Here is a 15,043-nt window from a genome sequence, read left to right as displayed (position 1 = left end):
CTTTACAACCATGATGTCATCCCATGTTACTGGATGGCAAACATCTATTCCTCTTCATCAATATGTGTGAGTAAAACTGCTATTATAGGACAGGAGTAGCTAAATAAATAAAAAAGGGTATTAATTGGTCACTTGTTAAATAATTCATAAATTGAAAGTGACGTTGTTTCTGTGGGTTTTTCTTTTTAAATGTAATTTATTTATGGAAAAGAGAAACAGAAGCTAAATAGAAACCCGACTGCTCAGTACTGATTAAAGTTAAAGCTTTGATTCAAATGACGTTTAATTCCTAAACACAGTTTAGAGAGTATTTATGGAGTCAGGGGGACATTGTAGCGGGAGATTTCCCTGTTCCTCCCGAGTGTGAACCCGTCGTCGACTCCAAACAGCAGCAACGCTGCTAACAACACTGCTGCCCTGAGTTCCACCTGTCAGGTGCAGAGGGCACCGACACCAGTCCACATGTGGTCGGGGCTCAGTTCTGCCAGGGACCGGTCAAATCCCACCGGTCCTGGCAGAACTGAGACGTCACCCAGTCGGGCAGCACTTGTTCTGACTGGCACTGTTAGTCAAACAAACTCTATGGAAAAGGATTCTGGGAACGATTAAATGGACCGTCGTCCGCTCGGCAGCACGTTAATTATCGCGCTGGCTTCTTTGTTTACGTGAGGATAAACTCCCAGCAGTATTTAGGGAGTAAAGAGTTCATCAGCATGCAAAGAGCAGCCTGATTTTTAAATTTATCTTTATAAATCATATAACCTTATACTTGCTTCTAGAGTTCTAGTCCGATCATCAGATGATGAAATGACAAAAAGCTCATTAAGTTCAAATGTACAAAAAAAAAAGGATGTGAGAATAATAGAGACAATTCAGAACAAAACATTATTTTTCTTTTTTTCCACTAAAGAAGTATATGAAATAATCAAATTAACAGCTGGCAGGAATATGGAGGAATAATACACCTAAACGCCGGCCGTCGAGCTGCTTGTAGCGTGAACACAGGTGATATGTGACCACGGCTACCTGGACAAATGTAGTTTTTGTAAAACTTTATCCTCACAAATCCATGTTTGTAACCCACAAACACGCCTACAGTACTGAAAAGAAAAGAAAAGGAGAGAAAAACCACAAAACTACCTGGTATGGACATCAAATCTAAACAACATGATCTAAAGACAAATTCATCCAGAGAGGCTTCAGTCAAAAATCGCATGAATGTCAACTGAAAGATATCAGAGCTTAGTTCATAATCTCCTTAAAATACTAAAAAAAAGCAGAATTTACAACAGTACATGAACCATGATGCACCATGAAAAGGCCACTTTGGATTTAACCTCACGACTAGTGTAATTATTATACAACTCGTGTGCACAAATACTGCTCAACGTGTGACCACAAATCCTTTAAACAACTTCTTCTATGTTCTGAAACCAGAGTACGAAGGGAAACTACCACCAATCACTGCAAAAGAAGACAAGTCCTCACTTCATATGCATCACTCATCCTTTTGTTTTTGATTGATTGATCATTAAATGAGGTGCAGTACAACTTTGACATTTTACAAATAGCTAAGAGTGAATACTTGAAGAATAAACACCTATCAGCCGCTGACGGCTGAAGTGAATAACATGGATTATTTCGTGACACTGCAATGTTTTACTGGGAGATTTTAGGCTGTCGCATTCACGCGGGTGGTACTTGGATTGGTACCAACATGAAATTGCCCTCGGCCAGCAGAACGATACGCCACGTCACGCAACATGAACTATTCAAAAACAGTTCAAGGAGCAGAGCGGGCGAAGGTTTCGTGGCCTTTGAGGAGCGCGACACCACAGAGCCTCTGTGGGACGGTTAGTCCGGTTAGTCCGGTTACTCCGGATAGTCTGGATAGTCCGGTTACTCCGGTTACTCCGGATAGTCCGGTTAGTCCGGTTACTCCGGATAGTCTGGATAGTCCGGTTACTCCGGTTAGTCCGGTTAGTCCGGATAGTCCGGATAGTCCGGATAGTCCGGATAGTCCGGTTAGTCCGGTCCAAGAGGCTCCGAGCCAAAACCATCAGGACCCGGAGGATCCTGGAGTTGTTCTGGAGGGAATTACACAACATCAGGTGTAAACTCTGGCACATCTGTGTATTTGAGTATGTGCTATAAATTAGGATGTGTCATTTTCAAAGATTTAGCAAAGTTATTAGGAATGAAGATTTAAATTAACAAAATTTTTTTAGATATATATATACTGTATATATACACACGTTTTACTGTTGTAAAACTTTAGTTCCCGTCTCTCTGGAAAAACGTCCCACATGATTCTCTGAAATCCTCATTATTAAAGAAGGCGATGAATCGGATTCTGCTCCATTTTCAGAGCAGATTTTAAAATTTCAAGCTAATGTCACTTCCCAAACGGAAGGTTGTGTATTGCACGTTGCAGCTTACTAATGTTTTTGATTGGCGCCATCATTCAAATACACAGAAGCCAGTAACAACCAACCAGTCCAGGTACAAGTGATGAAAAAAATATGACATGGGGGGAGGATGGATAAACAAAAAGAGGAAAAGGAGCTAAGTGGAATGATGATGATGATGATGTCAATAACAATGATGTTCATTCCTCTGAGATGTAGAAATGAGTAAAGTGAAAGGGGAGAAGTTTCACCACAAACTTAAATGCTCCTAAAACAATGCTCCTAATTATTTTTAAGCATTTAAAAAGGCGGGAAGCCTTATTTTCTGATGCTTGAACAATCTTGGGATCAATTTTCAACTGTGTGATTATTTTCCCCCCTATCTTGTCTAAATCAACCTGCTGGCCAGTTCTCAGTGACCGGGTACCGGTCACAGGCGTCCTAGTGGTCATTTTCACCAGTCTTCTGTGTCTAGAATGAGGATGAGTTAGTTAGCTGTTGAGCGTGGCGGCCGCCTCTTTCTCAGCCTTCTCTTTGGCCTTTTCCTTCTCCATCAGCTTCTCCTCCTTCTGCAGCATCACCATGATGTCGCCGACCTGCGTAGTGGAAATGTCAATGTCCTCCTTGTCGATGAGCTCCACTACCTGGAAACAGAAGACAGAAGGAACTCAGCTAAGAAAAAAGCTGTACAGTAATCCCTAGCTATAACGCGGTTCATATAGGTCGGCCTCCGCTGCTGAAACCACGCCCACAACCAACTCCGCCGGCTGGAGCTTTAGCCATTGTTCAGAAGCGGTGATTGTTTCCACAGTGAGGGACAGTAGAAATGAGGTTTTGCATCGACATTTACCCTCATAAAAAGGATCAGTTCCCACAGTACGGACCCGGCAACTGCACACGAGTCAGCGGTAAGTGACGTTAATTTTTTATGTTATTTATATTTGTTTACAAGTATGATCTTTGCATGGGCTAAGTATTTAGCTTAGCTCCGGAGCACCGGGCCGCTCACCGAGCTGCCGGAGCTGCTCACGGACCGGATCAGTGAGGGGCCCTGGTGGCTCTATTAGTACCGTAATACATTTTTCTTCTGTTCATGGTTTCAGATCTTCCAAGCACCTGAATCTGTTCAACGACACCTTCAGAAGACCCACGACCCTTCCTTGAGCCAGTAATAGTGCGTACATGTTATTTATATACAACTTATGTTTTATTTTTTTAACAATAAAGTTGCCATTTGTGAAAATGCAGTGTTGTGATTTATTTACAGTTAACATGATTCATCTGTCTTGTAACATAAGAAATGATGAGAAATCTTCCTGTGTGAAGACGAGGTGACTAAAGGCTGATTTATGGTTCCGCGTTACACCAACGCAGAGCCTACGGCGTAGGGTACGCGTCGATTTAACGCAGAACCGTAAATCAGGCTTTAAGATCCGTTTACAGCGTGTAACTGAATGAGAGCGTCCGACTATCGAGCTGCGTGACATCAGACGCTCTCTGTCCACACTGAAACCGTTAAACTCTCTCTGTCCACACTGAAACCCTTAAACTCTCTCTGTCCACACTGAAACCGTTAAACTCTCTCTGTCCACACTGAAACCCTTAAACTCTCTCTGTCCACACTGAAACCCTTAAACTCTCTCTGTCCACACTGAAACCGTTAAACTCTCTTTGTCCACACTGAAACCGTTAAACTCTCTGTCCACACTGAAACCGTTAAACTCTCTCTGTCCACACTGAAACTGTTAAACTCTCTCTGTCCACACTGAAACCGTTAAACTCTCTCTGTCCACACTGAAACCGTTAAACTCTCTCTGTCCACACTGAAACCGTTAAACTCTCTCTGTCCACACTGAAACCGTTAAACTCTCTCTGTCCACACTGAAACCGTTAAACTCTCTCTGTCCACACTGAAACCCTTAAACTCTCTCTGTCCACACTGAAACCGTTAAACTCTCTCTGTCCACACTGAAACCCTTAAACTCTCTCTGTCCACACTGAAACCGTTAAACTCTCTCTGTCCACACTGAAACCGTTAAACTCTCTCTGTCCACACTGAAACCGTTAAACTCTCTCTGTCCACACTGAAACCGTTAAACTCTCTCTGTCCACACTGAAACCGTTAAACTCTCTCTGTCCACACTGAAACCGTTAAACTCTCTGTCCACACTGAAACCATTAAACTCTCTCTGTCCACACTGAAACTGTTAAACTCTCTCTGTCCACACTGAAACCGTTAAACTCTCTCTGTCCACACTGAAACCGTTAAACTCTCTCTGTCCACACTGAAACCGTTAAACTCTCTCTGTCCACACTGAAACCGTTAAACTCTCTCTGTCCACACTGAAACCGTTAAACTTGCGGCCAGTTAGGACAGTCCAATACAAAAAAAATAAAGCAATGGAATTTATCTTGTCGCCGATTTTGTCGCCGAAGCTCTGTCGCATGGGACACGCTTTGCTACGCAGCCGGCTGCTCTGCCCGGAGCGAGGTTTTGTTCCCTCCCCTCCTACACATCATTCAAGCAGCCAATCAGCGCAGAGCCTCATTATCATAGCCCCCCCTCCCCTTAGAATTCACAGAAAAAGAGGTTAGAAGCGGTAAAACTAGAGACATGGCCCACAGGCTGAATTTCTGATTTATGTAGAAAAAAACAAGCTTTAGATTGTTTTTAAGACATTCAAGGCCTGTTTAAAATATACATTAAATGCCATAATAGGTCCCCTTTAAGAGGAATTGGATGAAGCCAATCAAACGTGTTTTCCATGTAAACCTCAATTACTATTTCAATGTAAACTCGAAGGAAAATAGTTTAATTCGGAATAATTAAACCCGAATTAAAAAACATCATGTAACCGTGGCCAATGAGGGGTGAGGTGAAACTTTACTTCACCTAGCCTGAGTATTTATAGGAAGAAATCGATGAAAGTGGCACCAGAAACGGCTCACAGATGATTTACTGCTGAACGTACTTTAATGACGTCGTCGATGTCGACCTTCCCGTCCTTGTTGTCGTCCAGGGCCTCGGCGATCCTCTGCAGCTTGTCCTCTGGAATGTTCTGGATCTGGCGCATGACGCTGATGAGCTCGTCAATGCTGATCAGGTTCTCCCTGAAGGTGTAGAACAGACTGCATACAGGAAACAGTTACCGGCTTTGGCAGGACGTAAAATGTGGTGGAGAAATCTCAGGTGGAGATCTGCATTCAGTGCATCCAGATCACACCAACCAAAACGGTTTCTGATTGTCATTTTGATTCGTAGCATCTTAAATTTGGTAAATAAATCATCACATGCTGAAATCCAATACAGCACACTCAGGTCTAATTGATTCTTTTGTTAGCCTGGTTTACTAAATTTCTACAATTAAAAACAAATTAGTCTTCATAGTTGCAAAGAGGTTTTATATAAATAAAAAGACTTCCATACTGAAGCCCTGATACTTCAACGTCAAAAGAACCAACCAGTTTAAACTGTTGCAGATGAAGCAATGAGGTGAAATCAGTTCATTAAGAGATGAGAGTTGTTAACAACATTCACAACAACACAAAGCTGTTTCCATCTCTGCTTCCTGCACTTTGGTGCAATGGTTACACGATGCAATGTTAGCATTCGACAGGCAAGCAAATGGTGGTTCCAATCCGCCCATCTTACCTGGTGGCATCGCTATAATTAATAAAGAATAATCTGTGAAAATTTAAAGCAGTTAGGGACCGGAATCGGTTTCTGAATTGCAAAATGTATTATACTCATTTTTTCCAATTTTTGTATTCCCTTTGTTATCTCCACCACCATTTTACAGTGAAAGCAATGATAACGATGAGGATGATGAGGAAAATGAAGAGATGAAGAGATGAGTGTGATGCTGTTTTGTTCTTTTTGATTTTTTTACAAAGTACAATTCATAGAGTTGAAGCGAATGATCCACAGGCAACATTTTCAGAAAAGTCAAACCGTTTTGAACTTCGGGGACAGTAACTGATCCAGATATAACTTTGGTTGTACATTTTTATCCCATCCAGTCTTCATCAGCTGAATTCCTTTCATTTTTGCACTGCAGTCTTTAAACCAGAAACAAAACTTTAAAGGATGAAGAGAGAGCTGGAACGAAAAAACACACCTGCACCGCGGCTTTAGGAGAAAAAGACGCTACAGAGCGAGTCAGGATGCAGCAGCGTCAGCAGAGCAGTGGAATACACGCCAGTCACAATTTGTCCTACTGTACTTATTGTAGGGCTGCACGATTCTGGACAAAATGAGAATCACGATTTTTTTGCTTAGAATTGAGATCACGATTCTCTCACGATTTTTTTCCAATATAAAATTTATTGCACTTATTACTTTAACTTTGCAACAGCTGAACAAAAATATAATAACAATAAACATCTCTTGTCTTCTTTACACAAACCTTTGAATAATTTAAACAATAATAACAATTTTGAACAATATTTGTTCCTCCCTGAGTTGAACACCCTTTCAGAAAGGGGACTTGTAACAGATCCTGTAGTTCTGAGGCAACAAATTATTCCTCTGGCTGCTTTTTGCTGTAACAGCTGACATTGAACATAAAAACAATAAACATCTCTCTTGTCTTTAAATAATTTTAACAATAACAATTTTAACAATATTTATGTGCAATATGTGTCAGGTGATGAGAAAGGTAGATGTTTCTCCAATTGTAATCCACAATCATTAACAAAATATAACAAACATGACAACATGATAGTTGACCATGACAGGACTACAACAACCTAGAACATAGGCCTAGTCCTTTTTTTATGCAGCCATCTTTAAAAAAAAAAAAATATATTTTTTTTTTTTATTTTTTTTTTTTAAATCGTCGTCATTTGGAAATGAGATTGCGTTCAAGCATGAATCGAGATCGCGATTTTTTAACGATTAATCGTGCAGCCCTAACTTATTGTATTGTTTTTCATAATCATTTTTCATTTTCTCCCATTCAAATCTAATTAATCGGGTCGCGGTGGGGCTGATCCCCGCAATTTGAAGCCGTGTATAATAATTGTAAAAAAAAAAAACTCACAGATTTCACCTATCACGGGTTCTTTTTGGAACGTAACCCCCGCCAAAAACCAGGGATTACTGTAACTCTTTCCAGCCAAAGGTTGCCTCTGTATCATTCACTTTCAAGGAAACCTTGTCCTTCAGACAAGAACAGGTTTACCAACAGTACAAAGCCACAACAACACATTTGTGATAGACGGGATATCCGGCTCTTACCCCACAGGCGGGGTGGCTCCACTCACCACCCGTCCGTCCAGGATCACCTTGTCCTTCTCCAGCTCCCCAATGATCTTGTCGATGCGACCGATCATACGGGTCACTCTCTTGGAAAGACGCTGGCTGGCCTTGGACTCCTCCAGGGCCTTCTCCTGACCGCTCTTTGAGAACTCCTTCTTTATCTCCTCCAGATCCTGGAAAACACGGACAATCATTCACAAGGTTGGATTTCTAGAACACACTCATATTTTGTTCATTCAGTTAAAACTATTAAAAATCCATGATCTTATAAAATATTATACATCAATAATCTACTTTAAAGAATTCAACAAATTACTACCAAGTAATATACAAGATTTTTTCGGGAGAGAACTCATCACTTGAGAGGATATGGAGATTTTAAAATACCTAAAGTTCAAACCACTCGTAAAAGTTTTTGTGTGTCTGTATGTGGTGTGAGACTTTGGAACAGTCTGGATATCCAACACAAGCAATGCCAAAATATCCACAGATTTAAATTGCTATATAAACATATGGTCTGGTCAAAGTATAAAGAGAGTGGGTTGTAACATTTTGTTAAATCAACTTCAGTCTTGAAATGTTGATGTGTACTTGTTCCTCATTAAGTTGGTATGTATTGTCCATTACGTTCTGATATTGTTAACAGTTAACTGTCACCCGTGGTGACAATATACATTGTTCCTAATTTCACACACACTGTGGTTATGAAATGTAAATACTGTAGAATTATTTTATTTTATACCACGGTCTGTGTGAATACTCGATTCTGATTGGCTGGCAGGTGAAGGTTATAAGTGATCACCTACACTACTAGAAAACAAGGCCGGTCAAATTGCCTGATAACTTTAATATCATTGCGCTGGATCAACTACCAGGTGGTAACCACGGCAACGGAGATTCAGACAAGAAGAGCCGGCTACCGCAGGAGTCAGGACGCCGACATGAGTGATTTTGTAATTTCTTTTAATTTATTTGGTGAAACGTTTATTTATTTGAATGATTGATAATATTTGTAGCTTAATAAAACGGTTTAGGAAACTATCTGTGGACTTTGATTCTTTGAAACAAATATATTTCCTATATATTTATATTTATATATTTCATTTATATATTATATATATTCATTTTTGTGGGTGGAGAAGTCCTGCCTCAGGTGGAGGAGTTCAAGTATCTCGGGATCTTGTTCACGAGTGAGGGAACAATGGAGCGTGAGATTGACAGGCGGATCGGTGCAGCGTCCGCAGTTATGCGGTCGATGTACTGGACCGTCGTGGTGAAGAGGGAGCTGAGTCGAAAGGCGAAGCTCTCGATTTACCGGTCAATCTACGCCCCTACCCTCACCTATGGTCATGAACTTTGGGTAGTGACCGAAAGGACAAGATCGCGGATACAAGCGGCCGAGATGAGTTTCCTCCGCAGGGTGGCTGGACGCTCCCTTAGAGATAGGGTGAGGAGTTCGGTCACCCGGGAGGAGCTCGGAGTCGAGCCGCTACTCCTCCACATTGAGAGGAGTCAGCTGAGGTGGCTTGGGCATCTGTACCGGATGCCTCCTGGACGCCTCCCTAGGGAGGTGTTCCAGGCATGTCCCACCGGGAGGAGACCCCGGGGAAGACTCAGGACACGCTGGAGAGACTATGTCTCTCGGCTGGCCTGGGAACGCCTCGGACTCCCCCCGGAAGAGCTGGAGGAAGTGTCTGGGGTGAGGGAAGTCTGGGCATCCCTGCTGAGGCTGCTGCCCCCGCGACCCGGTAACGGAAAAGCGGGAGAAGATGAGTGAGATGAGTGAGAGTATTTCATTTATTACTGTAGCATAGCCGAGCGGAGCTGAGCGGACTAGAATATCTCCAGTTGCTAAGTCGTATCTCAGGTCCGTCCTAGTTACTGGAGAATCAACACTGTGTCCATTAAGGACCTTATGGGACGGTAGTGATTGTTCCAGGTATTAGTCAGACCCTCAGGTGTTACTGTTAAAAACTACCAGGTTCCAACGGCTGCAGACGAGAGGTTAATTAGTCTTGTTATAAAACTAATGATTTCAATTGAAAACACATTAAAGCATGAATAACTGATTTAATATTTATGTTTTTTATGTAAGTGGCCGTGGAATAAGTGGGATAATGCCTGACGAGGTGTACATTATCAGAAATATATGGACTTCGCGGAGGCACACCAACGCGAAGTGGAGGACGGTTCACACCCCCCCATCATCCATATATTTCCGATAATGTACACCTCATCGGGCATTATCCCTTACATAATTTGATATAGGTCTTTTGTTCATTGTTCTGGTTTAAATGTTAAGACAGGAGGAAGCCTTAAAAATTGGTGAAGTTATTGATGAGAAACAGGGGTGGGATTAAATAAGTTTTCTTCTTCCCACTCCTTTTCGAGTGTTAATGAATTAATTTGAATATTGAACCTGCACGTCTACTGTTAAAGGTATTTGCTCAATTTTCTGTTGCACGCAGGTCACTTATGTTGTAAAAATGTTGTACCGCTCAAAATAAATACGAAGTGAACTGAACTGAACAGTAACACCAACGGACCACAGTGAAGTAAAAACATTTACAAATGCATCAAACACATCAGATACACTCATGTGCTGCCAAACCACACAAGCTATTATCATGCTACTGTTACAGAGATCCAGAAGGAAAGTCGGGCACCTCGTTGTATTCCTGCACGTCGTCCTTCAGCTCCTCCAGCTCCTCCTTCTCCAGAGTCAGCAGTCTCTTCTGCTCCTTCAGCTTGGAGCAGGCGTCACTCAACAGGTCAATCTCCTCCTTCGTAATCTCCTCCCCCTGAAACGCAGACGTACAATCGTTGAGATCATAATCAACACTATCAGTCCTACAGTCAAACCCAACCACATCCAACATTTCACGTGAATCTGGTTTTAAAAAAAATGACATTTGTTTTTGGCAGTCATTAACAAATACAGCAATTTGTGCTTATATCAACTTGCAAAATGGACATATATCATTAAATATGAAAATAAAGTGAAGGGAAAGTGATACTGGGCTAGGCAACAAACACTAGCACATTAGGGGAGGAGTTCCACAGACACGGCTGGATCAGAAACATTCAGGAAGTATCGACCAGGGAGAGAGAGGGGAGTGTCCTTAGAAATGTGGGCCAAACTCCATTTGCTAATCATATTTAGCATGTCTTTTACAAGATCCAGTTTTCAGTAATACCTATTCCCACATACCCCCAAACTTATACATCATTCCTTTTTTAATTATTGTTTTTTCAAGCCTGGAAAGCTGAAAAGAAATGCTAGAATGATATGCAACTGCTGTTTAACCCACATCGGTGCACAGAAACTGAATACTAGAGGGAAGTATCTGGACTCAGGGATTATCATGAAATCCAACCTGGTAGCGGAGAAACGTCTGCCACTGCCCAAACTGTGCGCCACACATTTAAATAAGAAAGCAGCAACAAGTTAATGAAGAAACAACAATCAGCATCCACGTCACAGGAAAACAAACCCCAACACCACACATTCATGATTCTCATTTTTAGTTATGTTTGGAAGCGCTGACTTGCTAAACTAAACCAGAAACTGCTAAATAAAATGTTTTTTCTTCAAAAACGTCCAGTAACACCACCACTAACATTTAAATGAGAATTTAACACTGTATTCGTGCGTTTTTTAACAGAGGAACCTGCTTTGATATGGAGGGATGACCTCATCATACTGATTTTAGGTCATTATTGGTATCGTAATCAGCTAAACATTTTCTAATGACTGAAATTACGACTCTTTTCTCATGAATCCAGAAATGTTTTGAATTAACATTCAAATTAAATTAGTTTGTAACTGAAGATTCAGTCTGAACAGGTGTATAATTTGATGGATAAAGTGCTTAAACTCATTTTGAAACATGAATGCAGCAAAAATCTCCTGAAGAAACATCAGCTTTGATCAGAATAAACTTGTTTTGGTGGTTTTTCAGCCAAAACTTTTTAAACTGACTGACTTTCCTCTCCATTTCATTGCGTTACCTTGATTGCCTCGATAACAGGAGCCGTATCCCTCAACGTCTCTGGATGAGTGGCTCTTTCCGCCTGAGACGAGTCGGCCTTCATGGCTTCAAGCTCCAACTCGTCCTCCTGCAAACACAGGGAGGCCGTTTCAGGGCAACAGAACGAAAAGCCACCAAGGGACAACTAAGTTAAACAAAACACACAAATAAACTAAAGTGGATATGCAGTAAATGGACCTGAAATATTTATAGATACTTCTAGGGCTGGGGATCCATTCAAATGTCAAGAATCGATTCGATCCCGATTCAGAATCGATCATCACGATTTGATTCGATCCGATTCCGATATTGAATTTGGGTTAGTTGGTCATATAATTAATACAACAGCTCAAAAAACAGTTTTAATGTGTAGTTATGCAACATATTACGGTAATACTAGTATTATATTGAGATTCAACAGCAAGTATTGCAGCTAATGATGCTGTAAGGACCAATCAGCTCCCAGAATGCTGATAGAACTGCTTTCAGAAACATCGTGGGTCAGAATTACCAAACAGATCCAGGGAGGAAACAGATGAAATCGCTTTTAATTTTTCCCACATTCCGTTTAAATTTTTTCCATTTTCGGTTTATTTCGGGTTTTTAATTTTTGAGAATTTAGTTTTTAGCATTTAATGCAATGTAACCCCAAGACAGTATATAAAGTAATGAAATATAGACAATTTATGCAATTATAACTGAAAACTTTAATGTTTTCATACCTTTAAACATATTTAAAGGCAAAAACATGGCACCAGTTATTCTTGTGTCCAACAAAACATTCCTTTTTTGGGCATAAACAAAAAATACCAAAAGTTGTAATGTAATGATGAAAAAAAAAAGATCTTTAGACATACGATCGATTTTTAGGAATTAATATGAGAATCGATTTAAAATTGGAAAATTGATTTTTTCAACACAGGCCTAGATACTTCTTACTTTCTTCTGATCAACTGTTCCTGGTATTCACATACCAAAATATATAAATAAAATCAAAAGTAGGATCAAATCTCATTTTCTCTCAACCACCAGGTCAAACCCCAATTATAATATAATATAACATAATATAATATAATATAATATAATATAATATAATATAATATAATATAATATAATATAATATAATGCTGCAGTTTGAGTAACGACTCCCACAACTTATTTAGCTATCTATTTGTTTCAAAGAATGTTATGTCAGGTCTGTATCCAAGGCTGCGTCCACTCTGGTTCGCTTTGACTCATGTCCACATTACCACGCTGGAAAACATTTATAATATAGGTGTAAACAGATGTCACAAGGCCACCCTTCCTCACGAGGCATCTGGGACCAGGAATCTCAGCTGGAATATCAGACGACTGTTCTCGCTGAAGTAATGTGGACGCCAGACTCAACCATGACAGAATTTTGATGTTTGAGTCGGTCTAATAGAGGCTTATAGCAGAAAGTACTGTTCACCTGCAGTAACTCCAAATATGGTCATGTTACACACTTTTAACGGGTCTGGATTTTTCTCTTTGTGCCTCAGTATGTAGATCAGGGGTCTCCAACCCTAAAAAGCCAGAAGTTTTACCCTGGCAGCCTTCTCTGCAGCGTCGGCCAGCCTCTCCATCTCCCGGTCCTTGGTGTCCTGGCGTATGGCTGCCTCCTCCTGCAGCGTCGTCTCCAGCTTGGTCTTGTTGTCCACCTTGGAAAGCTCCATCTCTGCTGCCATCAACTGAGCTTCCTTGGTCTGCGGAGGAAAGAGAGGGTTGGTAGGACAGAAGACTAGACCAGTGCAGACGGAGCTGCCTTCACCATAACAAGTCATTATAATTAAATAATAGCTGCATAGAATTATCAAGAAAGATGAATAATTAAAGTTTTATGGAAATGTTTTATGACAGAGAGGGGAGGTATTATTTAAGGGGTACTCTAAATTTTGGGACTTGCAACACACGAACAACAATTAAAAGATTTTCTATATCAGTCAGTGGAGTTAAACTTTGGAACAGAATGGATTCAGAATTAAAACAATGTCCAAACTTTAACCAGTTTAAAAACAAATATAAAAACATGATTTTCACAACGTACAAAGAGGAAGGGTTTAGCGGCTTGTAAGTAGATGTGTGAGTAGATATATATAGATATAGAGCAGATGAAGTTAATATAGAGATAGTATGGTGTAAATAAGTATATTTATATTTATATGGGTATGTGTGTACAAATATATAGAAATATTCAACTATGTGTTTGTATGTATAGGTAAGTGTGTGAGTATAATTATAGTATAGCTACTTATTATAAATACTCGTTAATAAATGATTAGTAAATGGGGGTAGGATTATATAAGTTGACACTTCTTCCTACTCCTTTTTGAACATGTAAATTAAGATATTAAGTGTTAAAGGATGAAATTCTTTGTATGTTTTTTGTTTTGTTTTCTTATCTTCTCTTTTAATTGTTGTCTTTTTACATGTACAAAATAAATCAAATCAATCAATCAAAAAAAGTAAGCACCCACAACTCACTTAGAAACTCTATCTGTTCTTTAGATACATTGATGTGAGTTTTTCCCCCAAAAGTAGACTGGAATACTTGATGATGTTAGGTTGGACGATGAGGACAATTCCAGACAACATACCACCATTTCCGGAAGGTTCTGCAGTGTAGTCTGGAGCTGGTCAGCCGGGGACAGCGTGTCCGGAAGGTACATGGCTCGAGACAGGAGCAGCAGGGACGTGGGGATCTGCTGCTTCAGGTGCAGCTCCAGCCACTAAAACCACACAACAGGAATATATGGAACATGTACATCATGTGTTTGACTTCTACTGGTCATCAAATAAACCCTGTAAATGAAGCGTGTTCTGGTGTTCCGTGTTACCTGGACGAGTTGTTCCCTCAGTCGGTCCTCTGTGACTCCCAGAGATCTCATCCCCCTGACGCGACACGCTGCCTGCACCTCGTTCACGTTCAGACTCTCCACTCCCTCCTCCGATATCAGCTGGTTCAACACAACATAGTGTAAGTGCTTAAAACTGTACAAGCAATCGTTAATGCTGGATTCACACTGAAACACTGAAAAATCGCCTGTCGACGCTGCAGTGGCCAGGGGCGTGTACATCTTCAGTTTCCTATTTCACCATGGATCACACTTTGGGAAGCCTTCTTTATATTTCAGCGTTATTTCTGCATAGATAAGAGTGAGTTTGATGCTCCTTAACCAGGTTGGTCCTGGATCAACATCAACCATCATCGTTGGTCCCGGTGAAGCTGCAGTCTGTCTGCGGTGAACACTGACACACCGGGTCCCAGCAGATTTGGTCATGATGTTTAAACTGTGTTTTGTGATTAATAAGCACGGGTTTTA

At 40.7% G+C, this 15,043-nt stretch overlaps 1 protein-coding gene across 1 annotated transcript in view; it reads right to left on the bottom strand.

Moving 5' to 3' along the window:
- Nucleotides 1–2,330: 2,330 nt before the first annotated feature.
- letm1 (leucine zipper-EF-hand containing transmembrane protein 1) overlaps nucleotides 2,331–15,043 on the bottom strand; it is a 38,073-nt gene continuing 25,360 nt past the window's right edge. The window contains exons 7-15 of the mRNA XM_061743702.1: nucleotides 14,558–14,677; nucleotides 14,318–14,449; nucleotides 13,268–13,426; nucleotides 11,680–11,787; nucleotides 11,046–11,078; nucleotides 10,335–10,469; nucleotides 7,648–7,841; nucleotides 5,381–5,537; nucleotides 2,331–3,052 (exon numbers count right to left, since the gene is read on the bottom strand). Coding sequence (XP_061599686.1) covers nucleotides 2,900–3,052; nucleotides 5,381–5,537; nucleotides 7,648–7,841; nucleotides 10,335–10,469; nucleotides 11,046–11,078; nucleotides 11,680–11,787; nucleotides 13,268–13,426; nucleotides 14,318–14,449; nucleotides 14,558–14,677 — 1,191 coding nt within the window. The 3' untranslated portion in view covers nucleotides 2,331–2,899. The remainder of the gene's footprint in view (nucleotides 3,053–5,380; nucleotides 5,538–7,647; nucleotides 7,842–10,334; nucleotides 10,470–11,045; nucleotides 11,079–11,679; nucleotides 11,788–13,267; nucleotides 13,427–14,317; nucleotides 14,450–14,557; nucleotides 14,678–15,043) is intronic.

The sequence above is a fragment of the Cololabis saira genome, chromosome 16 (genome assembly GCF_033807715.1).
Source record: "Cololabis saira isolate AMF1-May2022 chromosome 16, fColSai1.1, whole genome shotgun sequence".
Classification (NCBI taxonomy): domain Eukaryota; kingdom Metazoa; phylum Chordata; class Actinopteri; order Beloniformes; family Belonidae; genus Cololabis; species Cololabis saira.
This window is presented reverse-complemented; position numbering and strand designations above follow the sequence as displayed.